At 36.8% G+C, this 17,471-nt stretch overlaps 1 protein-coding gene across 3 annotated transcripts in view; it reads right to left on the bottom strand.

Annotated features, from left to right (window-relative positions):
• Positions 1 to 544: 544 nt before the first annotated feature.
• Positions 545 to 17,471, bottom strand: part of LOC587715 (cilia- and flagella-associated protein 44) — a 41,427-nt gene continuing 24,500 nt past the window's right edge. For 2 of the 3 annotated variants that reach the window (XM_030977989.1, XM_030977990.1), the window contains exons 25-35: positions 16,148 to 16,425; positions 15,116 to 15,230; positions 14,497 to 14,683; positions 13,716 to 13,831; positions 13,302 to 13,478; positions 12,593 to 12,789; positions 11,554 to 11,779; positions 11,086 to 11,220; positions 8,840 to 8,854; positions 5,658 to 5,726; positions 545 to 2,579 (exon numbers count right to left, since the gene is read on the bottom strand). In XM_030977989.1, coding sequence (XP_030833849.1) covers positions 2,439 to 2,579; positions 5,658 to 5,726; positions 8,840 to 8,854; positions 11,086 to 11,220; positions 11,554 to 11,779; positions 12,593 to 12,789; positions 13,302 to 13,478; positions 13,716 to 13,831; positions 14,497 to 14,683; positions 15,116 to 15,230; positions 16,148 to 16,425 — 1,656 coding nt within the window. In that variant the 3' untranslated portion in view covers positions 545 to 2,438. The remainder of the gene's footprint in view (positions 2,580 to 5,657; positions 5,727 to 8,839; positions 8,855 to 11,085; positions 11,221 to 11,553; positions 11,780 to 12,592; positions 12,790 to 13,301; positions 13,479 to 13,715; positions 13,832 to 14,496; positions 14,684 to 15,115; positions 15,231 to 16,147; positions 16,426 to 17,471) is intronic. The other variant, XM_030977991.1, reaches the window with a different exon arrangement.

The raw sequence follows: 17,471 nt of genomic DNA, 5'->3' as shown, positions 1-17,471 counted from the left end.
TACGATTAAAAGGCGATTACTGTAGTTGTGTGTAAAAGGTTGCATGATGTGTTAAGCATTACAAATGGTCAAGGTCTAAACACTTTTCCCACACTCATGGATCTATTGGACATGTATTCGTTTCTGCTGCATTTGTGCAACAGATGGAGCTGTTCAATATCCAAAGTCAGAGCCAGAGCCATCTAGACACAGAGTTTGGCCAACTTTGTATCACTTGGTCACAACAAGGCGTGTGTTCTTTTGTTTTGTGCTTCCCAACTAAGCAGTATTCACCATATTGTGCCCAACTCAAACCGAGTTGCCCAAACTCTCCTGATTAATGGCTCTGTTTGAAGCTCAGCTATGCCAACTAATTTCCCCCTAGATTTGAATAAAATTTACAGAGGAAAAAAGGATGTTACAAGTAAAGAAGTTATTTTATTTTATATCAATGTTGCCTTTGATATAATCACGTTATGTTTTTGTTTTCACTAGATAAACACTTTTGCACAACTCATTCTAAAGTAGATGAACAAACAGATGAGAAAATAACCAGACAAGATCCTTTTTTTCTGAAATGAAAGAACATTTATTTAGCATAGAATTTAATTTTCTTGTATGGACGGAGTTTGTACAATATGGTAGATAAATATCAACAATTCTATAAATGCTTTTAAAGTTTCTGAAAATAGAGAACATGTGAAGGCGGTAAATAGGTAGAGTATGTGAAAGAACAGGTGATAAATTCTAATTTTTCTTCCTTGCATATGTATAATTCAAGTACAATATCAAAGGTGTAAGTGATTATAAATTCTTGTCTAATCTTTGCAATATTGTATGTACACTTAAATTGCATAACTTTATACACTTTTATTATAAATGTGACTATCGTAATAAATTAAAATCTATGAATACGTTGTCAACACAATACTACTTGTTAGGTTGGTCTGTTTCTTAAAGTATTTTGTGTGCATGTGAAGTGAAATTTCTTGTACATGAAACCGACCCTTCATTGACAAAATCTATGGCATTTGGGGGCCACATCAGTTCACTGTCAGTTTTTTGTGTGGGTACAGTTCCCAAATCTGCCAGTCTCTGATCATATACATGTAGTCTGTTTGGAGCCAGAAGGGTGTTAACTTATTTGCTTTAACACAGGGTTAAGGCCCTTTTGGCTTTTAACAGACGATATGAAAATGCCTGAAAGATCTTAAACCCAAAATTTGTGACAGATCACTTTGGGATAGTTCTGGAAGAGCACAGAGTATATAAATGTTCATTAGAACTACAAATGCCTTATGCAATATATTATTCATATATACAAAACAAAATATATATAGATATATTCATTAATGTAGTGTGCTGTGGATTTTTGTTGGGGGGGGGGCATAGTTGCCTGAAATTTTTGAATTTTTGAACAAAAATGCACCATAAAGACTACATCACAATGGAACCTGGTATCTGCAAACTATGTGTCAACCATCCTATCGTGACTAAAAGAAGAATTCAGTGTTTTGAAATATGCAACATCATTCTTTTTACACAGACATACATAATGGAATATTTGTCTGAACAATGTACAGCCAATTCAATGTACAGCCAAACCTGTGATATTGGCCCCTTCTTAAAGAAGCAAAGCACCCTACACAGAAGTACTTCTTCCTATTACAATATTTCATCATACATGTACAGTCAAACCTGCTTAAGTGAACACCTTTCTACTAAAAACACTATTTGTGTTTCCCTTGGGCGGTCACTATAGACAGGTTTGACTGTACATGCACCACCTCCTATGAAACCAGAAAGCAACCAGAAACTATTGTATTCTTGAAACTTCTGAGCATTTCACAAGCGGACCCTCTCAGCAAAAGTTAAACGTTGGGAACGAGTGACTTCAACACCTTGGGTGGTATTCTGAAAACGATGTTCCTTTCATGTTAGCAAAACCATGTTTATGATTGTCAATAACAAATCAAATTAAGACATGCCATTGTTTATGTCTGCACAAAGCTGGCTGACCTCGGGTAAAATTACACAAGATATCCGCGCAAGCACCAATGGTACTTGTTAGTCCCATGCATTTAGAGCTTTTTATTTTCACTGACATAAAGATAACATTAGTTTTCAGAATACGTTCCAAGATTTCCATGTTTTCTGGTCATGAAAAATCCATCGACTACTGAATTTCTTCATTCCCACATACTTCAATACAGGGACAACCAGGGCCCGGTTTCATAAAACTTGTTATCAATAACAATATACCATAATTGTTATAAGCTACTGAAGTCCTTGCATTTGATTGGCTGGGACCAGATTTTTCATAGATATGTGGCGGTTGTTATTGATAAACAAAGCTTTGTGAAACAGGGCCCGGTTCCTGTAGGCGCAAGATTAACAATTCACACAAGTTTCAGGTCACAACAAAAGTTACTGATTTCACAGCAGGCAGACAGCATCGCCTAGTTGTGACCGTTGACTGCCGACCTGACGCCGTGGGGGGTATGCGGAGCAGGGGGTTGGGTTGGGGGTAGGATGTGACCCCCTTTCCTCGAGAGCAGACCGATCTCCTCCTTGAGGGCCTCGATCTCCTGGGCTTGGAGCTGCAGAGGATGGAAGAAAAAAAAGAAATGGTGGCAAATTTTGTTAAAACCTTGTTCAATCTAAATTTCATTAAGACTTTACCCAAGACAGAATACAGTTAACTAGATACTTGAAAGAAATTGGTATTAAAAACTTCCTTAAAATACAAGATATAGAATTTCTTTATGACTTTTTAAAAAACTTGTTTATTGTTATAACAGACACTTTTGCTACAATGAAATTCTTATAAAATGTCAATGGCGATTACTGCAGTATTGTAGTAAAACAAAGTGAAGAGATACAGTTGTGCTTTGAATTGCGGTTCAAATATCTAACAGCATGCTAATTAAGAGAATCAAAATCACAATGTGCTTGAGAAGCTCGCCAACATTTCATGCACGCACACATTTCTTCAGCAATGTTGCCAATTTTTAGGCAAGCAGCTTATTCATCAAGCCCTCTTCAGCGAAAAGGAGGGGGGGGTCTAGACATCAACATGCTCTAATGATATCCTTGTGATTCAACTTAGTTGGTGGTCTGAGTATTAATGTATCATCTCTTTCTAAAAATATATCACAGCCAATTTATAAAAACATGAAAAAGAAGTTTAGCCTCCTTTCCCTTGAACCATTCTGCAAATTCATGTTGAGATTACGCGACGATAAGAGGAACATTCAGCGGAGAGTCTCGATGTGACTGATTTGGGAATTCTGCTTGTATTTCTGGCCTTTCAGGTCTATTTTGGGAGTCGGTGAAAGAAGGCACCTCAAGAAATTTGGCTCTGATTTTAAAGGATGCCATTTTCGTCGAAGAAGCAATATGATTCTATCAGTATAAATGGCTTTGCTTGTACTCATTTTGTTGCACATTTGTTTACAAAACAGACCTTCCCTGCCATTATAATTGTAATGTTTTCTTTATCCAATTTTCAATTATTTATTGTTTTGGCCCTTCTCTCCTCTATGATCTCCCTCATCTCCAACTAATTCTATTTCAACTCTTCCTACATTTATATCTTTCCCTTCTCTTTTTTCTTTGAAGTTATCATCTTTATCCTTTTTTTAGAAATCCTACTTCCTTCTTCAGTCCCTTCTCATCCTGACCCTCTTTTTTATGCAACTTTATTGTGCAACTTCTTGAAAAGTCTCCCCCTTAACTCATCTAATAGTAATAGTAGGACAATAAAAGGTGGAAGGAAAAGAGGGAGATCGAACCTCAAGATAACGCCCACGCAGAACCATGCCCTTCTGACTCAGGTGAGGTGAAATCAAGTTGATCATCAGTCCACGAGGGGGGGGGGGTGTTTCACAAACATCCTAAGTTGAACTTATCTCTAAGATTCATGTTCTTGATGTGTAACTTATGAAAAGTCTAAAATACTTGAAATGTTGATTTGAACACATTTTTATTTTAAGGCTACAAATGGCTCTCCATAATATTTAAGTCCAACTTAGAGTTAAGTTCGACTTAGGATCTTTGTGAAACACCCCCAGGAGGGGGAAGGGGGTGAGGGGGGGGGAGGGGGTGAGGGCAGGGGCAGGGGCTTAATCTTGACATACAAATACAATGTACAGTACATGTAAGTCGGAGGGCGATTAAGTCTAAAGTCTAAAGTCAGAAGAGAAAGAGAAGGAAATGAAGTCTCAAGAGTATGCCCCAAATCACAATGATCATTGTCTACAATCTAGTCACTCACTTCTGGTAAGTTTAAGAGAGAGAGAGGTGGAGAGAGTGATGGGGGGGGGGGGGGGGAGGTATTATGTCATTAATTCCCTCTTTTATAATAATGTCATATTAAATTATGAGCCAGGAGGAAGAGAGGGAGATGGGGGCCAAAAGCTTGTGCACACCTACAGTACATGTACATGAACCCATTTCTGACTTGATTTAATTAAGATGATTTCTTTCAATTCAGAGAGTCCGAGTGACAGGGGAGGGGGGGGGGGGGGGGGTAATTGTTTGTTCTTTTTTTCTGCTAAAGGATTATGTAAAAATAGTACAATCAGGGGGAAGGGACCATCCCCCCCCCCCCAAACAAAAACAAAAACAAAAAAAATCTCTGAATGGAATATGTACAATTATAACCTTTTTCTCCTTTTTAAACTTTTCTCGAGAAGTAACTGTACAGGGTACATACAATATCACTATCGGAAATTGAGTAAGCAAATATTGCATCACTCAATACGACAAGACAAGCACAACAAAATGATACAGAGACAAGGGAGTCAAGAGGGTTTTCAGTTTTCTTTCGGAGTTTGTACAATTACAATCGGGAGGAAGAGAGGGAAATTGAGTACGCAATCAACGCATCACTCAATGCAACACGGCGCGCACCGCAAATCTCCAGCCCGACATTGTTTCCTTTATCTCTCTCTGATCCGACCGGGATAATGGGTGGATTTGCAGAGATTCCACCCCGCTTAGTCCCATCTGTTCGTTGAAATGTGAGCTTCAGGCCTAAGCCAGAACCAAATTTAGTGTTTCCCTAAAGTAGTTTATACATGCACTGCAAAGTTTTCTTTTTGTGTGAGTGTGTCAGGAAAGACGCGTTTTAGCCTGGAAATATCAAATCTTGCCTGTCATGTCCCTTTTCTTTAGTTATTTGGGAACAATGTCGTTGCCAAATGAAACAAGAGAGACTTTATACAAGCAAAGTTGCTAGACTGAAGAGTGTCTGTCAAGTTGAACAAAGTAGTAATTCTAACGCCTAACTTGTACATAACACCTCAAAGCAGAAACATCCTGTCTTGACAGGGTATTTTTTCTCTCCATTTAGTTTACCTTACTGCAGAAAATGCTACAGCTAGGTATGTGTAGCTAAAATGGGAACCAAACAAAAATGGGGTCTTTCTAATCTCTTTATGGGTTGTCACTATAATATACTGAAAACAAGTTGCCGGTACAAAAACAATAGTTTTCTCTTAGAAATGCAATAAAAGGCAGAAAAGAGTGGTTTTTCTATTCACTAAAGCAGGATGGACTGAGTTAATGACAGATTTTAATCAGTAATTTAAAAACATACACAAATGTGGTCTTTCTATAAAGGTTACCATTGCAAACAATCTTGACAGTATAAGCAGTGAGAATGTATGACAAACCTGTACAAGTTGGATCAAGCGTTTCCTCTCCACCACGTCGGCTTTCCGGCTACCCTGAAACTCACCGCCCTGTAAAATTGTGGGATAGAAGAAAGAGAAAATTGTCATTAACAAAATTAGCATTAGTAATTGCGAAGAAAAAAAATAATAATTCACATGAACTTGAAGTCATGTCAAATAACTTTTTTAAAAATATATTATAAAGAAATTATATTGGATTTACTTCTCTGCATATTTAAAAAAAATGTACATACATGTACCTACAGGTACAGGTAGATGTATAGCTATGTCACCAAAATGTATGCAAACTTTGTCAAGAACTCTTCATGATAGAAAATGGAAAACTTAAATTGTAAATAAAAAATATAATAATTCACATGAAGTCATGACAACTGACTCTACAGATTTATAAAAAAAAGGAAAACTTAAATTGTAAAGAAGAAATAAAATAATTCACATGATGGTCATGTCAAATGACTTTTCTTATATATATATATATATATATATATATATATCATACAAATTTAATTGGATTGTTCACCAAACTGATGAAATCTTTGTCGAGCACTCTTCAGAGTAAAAAAGGAGGGAAAAAAAACTGAATCAAACAGCATACAATGTAAGGAATACTTCAAATGAAATAAGAAACAATCCTTTTTGCTGATGTCCATTACAAAAATTGTTAGCAATTTAAAGAACTGAACTGTGGTAGTATGACAACTCTGTCAAGAAAACTTAGTTTGTAAGTAAGAAAGGACAATGTCTTTATTAATTCTCTCTAAACTAAAAAAGAATTTAAAAACAAATTGGTAAATGGTAAAACAGTAAAGAGAAAGGAAAAAGGAAGCAACAAAACAAGGGGGGAGAGGGGAGAGTGGTGTGCTGAGAAAGGACACAATTTGCCCTAAATGTACCCTCAATGGAACGTCCATGAAACTTGTAAGCATACCCGTCTCGTACCCGGCCAACTACGAGTTTATGACTGAGTTCCTACATGGACACATCCCTAATATTCCCTACACATATACTATGTATCATCTTTCGGGGCTGTATACGACACCCACTAATTAATACTCATAAGCGTCCTCGTCTCATACACCCAAATACCAGTCGATGAATGGGTTCCTATTTATGGACACATCCACAATTTCCCCTAAATCAAACATCTCTATATACATGTATGGAGTACCGGTACATACATTTCATAGACTCAAATACCAGTTAACAAACGAGTTCCTTTTCATGAAATTGTCCCTAATTTCCCTTAAAATGGGAGTACATGTACATTTCATAGACTCAAATACCAGTTAACAAACAAGTTCCTTTTCATGAAATTGTCCCTAATTTCCCTTAAAATGGGAGTACATGTACATTTCATAGACTCAAATACCAGTTAACAAACAAGTTCCTATTTTTGAAATTGTCCCCAATTTCCCTAAAATGTATCATTTTTAGAGTACCCCCGTTTCACAAGGGTATACTAAAGGTGCATGTACTGTAAGCGTATCACGATACCCATGATAGTTCTTAACATATTATGACGCCCTCAGCAGTCTTAAACAAATTGTCTCATACCTAGGTATCACTTTATGAATGAGTTTCTATTTACGGGACGCATATCCCAAAACTATATCCTTCATATCAACCACCTAGTTATTAATGTTTGACACCCATCACTCATGTTAACACTCCTGTCTCCTTCCTTAATTCCAGATTATTGAAGACTTCCTATTTTTAGAAATGTTTACAATCTTCCCCACGGTTACAACAAAGCTTCAAGGTCATACTACATACTACCTTCAGTAAGAAAACCACCCAAACTTTATTGACGTCGACCCCAAAGTTGAACGACAAATCCCGCCTAAAACATATTCCTTGATATAGCCCCGATTACTTGCTCATACCAGTGAAATACACCCAGCGTCAATGGATATTACCCAAGGCGACTAAAAATAGCAGGGATTTTTTTCCTTTCTTTTATGTTGGGATGTTTCTTGCCGTCATTTTGAATCATGAATTGATAATCCTGTCTTCCTTCAAAGGCGTGAGGTATCAAGTTTAGGTTAGAGCAGTCTCGAACTGAAAGGGCTTGTGAACTTTACAACACTTATGATACGGAAAAGAGACATATATATCCTTGCCAAACATCACTGAAGTATTACAAGGAGTGTATTCTTTTGATTCATTTAATTTTCACCTTTTGAATCTTTCTTAAAAAATTGATTTCATGCCAGGATTTTTCTTGGCGTCATTTCGAATCATGAATTGATAATCCTGTCTTCCTTCTGAGAAGGTGTGAGGTATAAAGTTTAGATTGTAGCAGTCTCCAAACGAAAAGGGCTTGTGAACTCTATGACACTTTAAGACACATCCTTGCCAAGCATCTGTATTGCAAGAAGTGTCTCCTTTCAATTTCAGATTCTTACTTTACAAACAAAATTAAAAAAACAGAATCTTTCGTTTGCATAGAATGTTTGCGAGTGGTTCAGTTTTGTGAAGTTTCTTATAACCACAAAATAATTGAATCACAGTTTGTGAAAGCTTAATTGTAAATGGCCATTCGTGAAAGTTCAGATCACAAGAGTTTTGGGTTTTAACAGAAGCTTTATCACACTTGAATATGGAGAAGAACAAAATCTTTGCCAAACATGGAAACTTCAGGTATAACAAGAAGTTTTTCCTTTCAAATTCAAGCAACTTCAAGTTTACAAGTTGAAGTTCCTTCTTATGCAATAAACTGTAAAATCAGAACCTTTGAGAGCATGACTTGCTTGCAACTTTTGTAAGCGGTCCAGATTTACAAAAGTTCATGCCGAGAAGCAATTGCATCCCTAGTGACACTCCACTAAATTCTTGCAATTAGCAAGAGTTTTTTGCTGTAAAAATGGCCATTCCCGCTAACGTTTTGTTAAATTTCTATTTGGTGAAAGTTTCTACAATATACCACACAAAGGTGCAAAGTTAAGTGGGAGATAACACAAGAAAGAAAATAAAAAGAAAGACATAAAAATAGCAAAGTATATCAGAAAGAAAATGGGATTTAGTTTCAATTAATACATCATTAAAAAGTGTCTGATATTCTAGAGAGGGGAATAGGGAATATCAAAAGAAATTATCATATAAAAATTGTTAAGTGTTAAGTATGCAATAAAATTAAATTAAAAAACTAAATCACTATTTACCGATTTTTGCCCAGTCTGACGAGCATGATTAAATCATTGATAAACAATGTTATTGAAAATAAAAAGAACAATGAAATAAGTCAAATAAAAATTCAAACATGTTATCATGCATGCTACAATAAAAAAGATCAAACAATTATAGCTTATTACAGCTGATATGTAACTTGATAAAATTATCATTAAACTTGAAAAAAGGACGGGCAATATCATTTATTTCCAAAAAAGTATGTACATGTAGTATATATATATATTCTCTTATCTCTTGGACTTTAAGTTTAAAAAATATATTTTATTTTTTAAAATTCTGTCAGAATACAAATTTTCAATGCCACCAATTTCTCCCCCCCCCCCTCCTCCTTTTTCTTCTTCCCCCACTACTACATATCCATCAAGCTTTAGCTAGTGAAACACATGTTTTCTTGCAAACATTTGAATTTTGCAAGCACATCCACAGCAGCAGTAGTACATGTAAATACCACCAATTTCGGTTACAAGAAATGACTACTTATAAAAATAACAATGAACATGTTTATACCGAGTATAAAATCTCTCTGCAAATTATATACATGAATTACTAAACAGAATTATGTTCTTTTTATACGTTTACATGGTGTGCAGTTACCATCACAACAAATGTAGAGCAGCAATGGGCTCAGCTAGCACTAAATACATAGACGAAGTTTGTAAACAAAGATGAAAGCGTAATTGCAATTCATACACAAGTACATGTACAAGTATTCTGCTTGCCTTTACATCTACCAAGTAATTCCTCTCTCTCTCTCTCTCTCTCCATCCTATAATTTTATTTTTCTTCTTGAATTGCTTCCTCCTCCTCCTCCTCTTTTTTTGTCTTCTTTGTCTTCTTGTATCATATACTAGTTTTATATTTTGCTTTAATCTAAAAAAAACACTACTTAGATAAAAAACTAAACATAAAATACTTTTACAATCAAAGCTGCATGAAGATGCTAAACACAAAACCATGCTAACAAATAATTTTGTTTAAAGGCTGTAATTTGCTTTAAAAAATCACTTATCTTCATTTCTAGATGTCTCATGTCTCATGTCACATGGAACATTTTAAAACTACAGTCAAACCTGTTTATTAAGGCCACCCAATGGAAACACAAGAAGTGACCACTGTAGACAGGTGGCCTATATATATACAGGTTTTTCATCACATGTTTCCTCTTAAAGGAAGGCAATACCGGTGACACTGATACACAGGCTGCCTTTATATAGAGGTCGCTACTAAGACAGGTTTGACTTTACATTGAATTCTGCTATCAAATCAACAAAAACAACAAAAAAGCAAATCAAATTCTGAAATTTGGCAGCACAGATAACCTTATAACAATATGCCAACATACAATCAATGTAACGTTTATTGAACCATTGAATTTAAAGCAACATAAACAAAACTGAACTTGTTCCTAACAAGGAAAGCAACACAGCTAAAGGCATTGTAACATTGACTAAATTGTCTGATAGACACATATTAAAAGCAATAAGCTTTTTATATCCATCTAGAATTATCTTACCTCAACACTAGGCACATCTAAGTCAAATTTATTCTGATTACAGAAAGAGATATAGGTTATTTTTTCAATATTTCAGATGACTGGCACATTCGTCAAAGGGTATTACTATTAAAGAGCCTGGCTGTCATATTACAATGGGATGTAATTGATAAGATGGTAATTGTTACTAATTGCATGTATCAATCGTAAATTGAATGTACATAATATATCACCTGTTAAGACATAGTACACCCCACCAACAAAAAAATAGCTATGAAAACTTGAAAATCATTTTAAATGGAAAGAAAAGGCAAGAGACAATATTGTTTGTGAGTTTCTTTTTTTTTGGGGGGGGGGGGGGTCGTAGTTGCTTACAACTACATGTATCATCCAATCTCGCCTGTATATTTTGACAAAAAGATACTGGAATGGGATTTGACTATAGTTTGTTAGTAAGCACAGATCCTTTAAATATTTTCCACACATATTACATTTATGCCATCTAAATGGGGGCAGTATGATTGAATATGAGGGTAAATAAGTTAACTTCAGTGAATTAGCAGACATTAATCCCTATACTTTTCCTTCAAAGATCAATGCATAGTGCATATAAACGGGGGAAATTGACAAATTACATGCAATCTTCCATTCGAAATACACTGATAATCAAGATGGAAGGGAGTAGCTAGTAAATGGGACGGAAAATGAAAAGAGAGGTGTACTTACAAGACTTGTCTGCCGGGAATCAAGCGCCTTCTCCAGGTCTTTATTCTCGCCTACCAGGTACGTGAGCTGCTGGAGCCGCTCCGTGTTGTCCCGCGTCAGCTCCGTGATTCGCTTCTTCTTGGCTAAGATCTTTTTCTGTGGAGGGTAGGAAGCGGGGTTAGGGTAATTTGTGCTTTCTGTTGTTCCTGTTCATGTGTAGATGTGTTGATACATGGACCGTTGTTTAAGTCCTTCTCAAAAATGTGTTCTATTCACAGGAAATCAGAATTGCCCTACTACCAGCTCTAACATTAAGATTAAAAGTATTTTCAGAATCGTTGATCGATCTAACTATCAAAAATATTATCATCAACAGAATGAAAATTATCATCGTTATCAACACCATCATCACCATCATCGACATCACCAGCACCATCAACATCGTCATCACCCTCCTCCTCCTCCTCCTTTAAGTGCCATGCAACTTACCTCCCACTTCTGTATCTCCTGGGCGTTGCCCCCCTCGTTGATCCTCAACTTCTCCTTGAGTTCCTCCACGTTGCGGTTGACGCCCACCGTCTCCATCTTGTCCAGGTCGACGATGCGGCCAAACTTGAGCCTCATCATCTCGTTGCTCTTCTCCTCCAGCTCGTTGATGCGGGACTCCATCAGCTTGCGGTCCTTGATCAGTTGGACGTGCTGCTGCCGGTGTTCCCTGCGTGAAGAAAAAACAAAGTGTATAAGTGAAATGAAAAACACAATACCCAGCATACGAATACTTGACAAATTGTGGGCCACCATGCTTTCGGAGAGCAGTCTTTGGAATAATTTACCATTTAATTTGAGAATTATAATTTCCTTAGAGACCTTTAAATCCAAGCTGAAATCTTATCTTTTTCAACAATACCTGTACTTGGCACTATGACACTCATGCAAACTCTCTCATCCAAACTTTCTCATTCTTTCTATTTTTCTTGTGCGCCTCGGAATAGCATTGTCTAGATAGACGGCGCTATCCAAATGCCTATCATTATTATTATTATTACTGAATTTTCAAGAGAAAAATTGCTTCACTGATAGATATGATGTGAAAATTTAGGGAGACAAGAAAATGGTCTTTATAAGCAGGTGGTCTTTGTAGACAGGTGCCTATAGTGCGTGTTTCAATGAGAAACCATTTTCAAGGGAAACAAAAAATGTGGTCTTTGTAGACAGGTGGTCAATAAAGCAGGTTTGACTGTATAAATATATACATTCATACAAAAAGACAAATTCAATAAAATAATTTTGAGTTGACAGAAAACAAGCAATTCCAAACATAGATAAATATCATGCATGGTAAACCCAATCCATGATCAATTTACTTGTAATGTTGTCTCTGGACAGTCTTCTCTTCCTTCAGTTCCCTGATCCTCTGCTGTAGCTTCCTGATTAGGTTTCTATCAATCTATCTGTCTATCCATCTATCAATCTTTCCATCCTTCTCTCTCATTCAATCTTTCCCCCACTCTGTCTTTGGCCAACTCACTTGTAATGTCGTCTCTGTGCAGTCTTCTCCTCCTTGAGTTCCCTGATCCTCTGCTGTAGCCTCCTGATGGCCTGGTTGGTGAAGACCAGGCACTGGCTCAGGTCCTGGGGCACTGCGCCATTGACCACATGCTCCACCTGATGAAGCCGCAGGGTCACGATCACATCCAGCTCATTCAGCTTCTGCTGTTTCTCAAGCTACAGATTGAAAAGAGAGGAATGGAAGTGTAACATCAGTCATGAATAGATCACAAATGACAGGTCAATCTCAAGGCCCTCTTTGATAGAGATGGATGAAGTTCAAATGGGTTTGACTAAAGGCTCGTTCAGATATAATGCGGTATTAGTTGCCACAAAAAAACTTGCTGCCATTTTCCTTCTACAAAATGAGTGATTAATTGATTGATTGATTTTATTGAATATTATCCATTCTCGCAGTACAAAGACTGAATTGAAATAGTTACAACAGTTTACAATGTATAGACATGATAAAAGCAATTATACAAGAATGATTAAAACAGTCCAAGCAATCTAGAATTAGATTCAAATAAAAGTGATCAAATGACAATAATAATGGCAATTATCTTAAGTTAGATTTACAGCAATAAAAGTTTGCCATTTGCAAAAAAAACATTTTTGGGGGGCAATGAAAATGGCCTTCATCAACAATTCTTAAAAGTTTCTGATTTTGCAGGACTTCCAAAACTCACCTGGAACTGTTCAAGGTCTGCTTCAGCCGTCTTGAGACCGTTCTCGATGATCTTCTGTTTCTTGATGAGGGCGTCTGTCTCCTTCTTGAGAGATTCAGCCGTCTTCTTCTCCTCGGCCATCAGCTCCTCAATGTCCAGGCGCTTCTCACGCAGGGCACAGGTGTTGTCAAACAGTGCCTGATGATGGAAAAGGGAGAAAAGTTTGCAGTTTATGAATTGTTGTTAATAATGTCTTGTATTTCTAGAGGATTTGTCTCTTTTGTCTAGTATGTTTTTGATGATTTTCACTGTTATCTCTGTCATTGTCATGATTAGCTACTCCATTATGAACAGAATCAAGCATGAAATTGTCAATCATCATCATCACTAACATCTTTATCATCATCATCATTGCTGAACTCTTTAATATCTCACCTGATCACATCCTGGAGGGCAGACAGAATCATCCAGCTGCTCTTCGCCTGACTCGTCATCATCGCTTGACCAGTCTGACTCGTCATCCGAGCTCTCGTCGCTCTCTTCATCAGACTCTGCAGGGATAAAAAGAAAACATGTACATGTATAAAATGAGAATTTTTAGAAATTATCCCAAATTTGTATAGATTTCATGATACATTTGCCAAAACAAACAAAAACATAAAATAAAAGCATACACAATCTCTTTCTTTTTCCTGGTCCTTAATTTCTTTAGCTTAAAAGCTTTCTATTTTCTAACATTATCAAAGTGTATTTACAGGTCTGTAATCTCTCTCTTTCCCTATCTCTCTCTCTCTCTCTCTCTCTCTCTATCTCTCTCTCTCTTTCTGTATATATCTCTGTCTCTCTCTCTCTAACCAATTCTACATTCAAACACTTCTTCATCTCATCTCTCCTTTCCTTTCTTCCAATACCTATAACATTCATGTACTGTACACTCCAAAAAGATCCAATCAAGCAAGATCTTAACCCGTTGACTACTGAATTGTATAGGTCCCATAGGCTTAACACAGGGACCATCAGGGGCCGGTTTCACAAAACCTTTTTTTCAATGACAGATAACAAAAATCAGTGACAAATCTGCTAATAACCAATCAGAAGCAAGGATTTCAGTAGCTTGTAACAAAAACTGTCATTTGTCACTGATGAAAAGTATGTGAAATGCCCCCAGGTTCCCGTAAGCAAAAGGTTAACAATAACAGGAGCATGTTGAACATACCTCCTTCCGTCTTCGCCTTCTTCTTGGCTCTCTTAATCTTCTTCTTGAAGACCTTGGTGAGGAACTCTTGGAACTTGTTGTTCTCGCCGAGAGACGACTGGAAGGTGGCGTAGAGGGCCTTCTCTCTCTCGTTCTGCTTCTCAATGTCCTTGCGCTTGCCGTCGAGCTTCATCTGACATTCAACAACCTACAGAGGAATGTACAGAAGCAAATTATGTTAGTTTAAGATCATTTAAAGATGGTGCTTTGTACTGCACAGTAAGTTAGGTCTTTGTTTTCTCCATATTTGTACATGGATGTAAATTATTGACTGATTGACTTCAATTCAATTTTGTTTTTTGTCCAATAATGACATGGAAATTCATTGTGAGATTTTACATGAGATAACCACCTGCCAGTGACCTTGCAGGGAGGTCTAATCACTCCATGCTAAACTTGTGGAGAGGGGCTTTAAAATAATGTATAAAAAGACATAAAAAGCATGACATTAAAATAAGAAAATTTGTATGCAGTATCATAACAGGTAATATGAGGCACATTTCAAAGACTATTAATTCTTATCACCATTGTGAACCATATCTTATTCAATGACTTGTGGAATGATCGAGGTTGTACGTACCTTGGCCTGCATGTCTGAACGTTCCTTGATCTTGATATCGACCTTGGCTGCGAGCACATTCTCACGCTTCTCAAACTCCTTCAGCAGCTGCAGCTCTTCAAACAGAGTCACACGTCTAGGACACAACCACAACAAAAGCATGATTTAAAGGCATTGTTTAACAATGTTAAATCTGAGATGCATCAGAAATAATACTTATTATTAGTGTCTGTGATGTGGTGTAATATTGAAGCCCTAAGAAAAATTGCGCTTCAAAATGATCATGAAGTGCCTTAAAAAAGTAACAATCTTTGAGCGACCGGTTTTACTATACTCATTTTCCCCAATAGACTGTAGTGTTATAAGAACTGTTAGGAAAACAAAAATTAAATTTTGATTTCCAATCATAAATATCTTGATAATCAGACAGGCGATCTGCTTGTACAAGTCATGGGATTCCTGACTGACCTAAAGGTTTATAATTATGATTGCAGCATGAGCTAAATCCAGGATTTTGTTTCAGAATCTGAGACAATGTTCCTGAGTCACTTTAATTGAAATGAAAGGCAGTACAATGATAAGGCAGTGCAATGATAAGGTTATAGATTCCATCTCATATTTGAATACTGTCACAAAAATAAGGTTCTTCCACACATGACACAGTAAACCCTGCTAGAAAAGGACTCTTATGTACATTTAGCAAAATGAATGAGTCTTGCATCTTGAACAAAGATGTATCTCATGACAACGATCTGGGGAGTGTTTCACAAGTCTAAGATCGACATTAAGTTGGACTTAACTATGGCAGGCTGTTCATGCCACTGTTTTCTCTCACCATAATGATCTTCAAATAACATTTTTTCCTTCAATAATGAATTACAAAAAAATGTAGATTCTGTAGATTTGTGACCATGTTTTGAACATCCCTTGAGAGACCAATGCCAGTAAATAGTGAGAGCAAACAGTGGCATGAACAGCCTGCCAGAGTTGAATCCAACTTTAAGTCGATCTTTGTCTTTGTGAAACACCCCCTGGATTACCAAGACAAATTACCTCAGATCAGCATTCTTGAGGTCCAGGTCCTGGTTGAACTTCTCGTGGCGGAGGAGACGGAGCTCGGCGTCAAAGTTGACGACCAGTTCCTCGATGCGTCCCAGGAGCTGGTCTTGCCTATAGAGCATGTCGATCATATGGACCTCCTTCAGCTGGTACTCCAGAGGAGAGAGTAGGGTGGGGTCGGACGGGATTGGAGTGACCAGGTTGGTCCCACTGCGGTAGGACATGGCCGACTTGCGCAGCATGGCAGGGCTGGGGCCCTTTGCATCGGCTTTCTGTAAGGTTACAAGAAAGATACAGGTACATACACTATGAACATGACTGACAAAGAAAGCGGACAAAATATACAGTTCCTCAGGTGGACAAAGGAATATCCCTTCACTGCTATTATGTAAAACTGTGTAGAACAGGTGTCTCATGCATATTCACCTTTTTACATAATAGCAGTAAAGGGATGTTCCTTTATCTACCTGAGGAACTGTATATTTTGTCCGCTTTCTTTGTCAGTCATGTTCATAGTGATATAATATATATTTTAACACGTTTCAGATATTGCATTGTCTAATAAGTGACAATGTAAATTTGTAATATGTTATCGCATCTTACATTTGATGTACATGTATATGAAGAAGTGTATACAAGTTGAGACAGAATTTTTGCAAACTGTGCATAACACATGCTCATGTCAAGCCTCAGGGACTTTGTAAAGAAAATATATACCCCATACTTAATGTTAAAGGTAATACAAAGTTTTGGTATGGGGTCATGATTTTGGCTCAAATGAATATATTGGAGGCATATGCGATCCTACAATATTCAGTGATCATTGTCGCGGTTGAAATCGAGTCTAAAGTTATGAAATTGTAAATAATAAACTCTTTATGTTGTATAGCTCCCTCTCAAGGTCAATATATTAATTAAGCTATAAAACAATTTTTCTTGACTAAAATCAACCGATTAGCTATTACCGTTTGGAAATTATATATCACAACTACATATTCTGAAATTTTCATGGTCGCAGCTATCATTTTACGCCGTAGGCGCTATTTGAAATTTATCAAAATTTACTGGGAGCACCGGTAAATTTGTATGTTCAATTTTTCTCGAAAGCAGTAGGGACTAAAGTTTCTAGTGCTTATAATACATCCACAGAGGCATCCAAATATATCCAAATTGTAAAGAATCACTATCCACCCAATTTTCAAAATTTCCCAAAACTTTGTATTACCTTTCGGTCTCTCTAGCATAGATATCAAAAGAGCCAAATCCATAGTAAATATTTTGTATCATACATGTGTCAATGCATACATTCGATATACAA

This window comes from Strongylocentrotus purpuratus, unplaced genomic scaffold, assembly GCF_000002235.5.
Source record: "Strongylocentrotus purpuratus isolate Spur 01 unplaced genomic scaffold, Spur_5.0 spur5_scaffold_1, whole genome shotgun sequence".
In the NCBI taxonomy this organism is placed as follows: Eukaryota; Metazoa; Echinodermata; class Echinoidea; order Camarodonta; family Strongylocentrotidae; genus Strongylocentrotus; species Strongylocentrotus purpuratus.
Note: the sequence above shows the minus strand (reverse complement) of the source record. Positions and strands in the feature narration are given on the sequence as shown.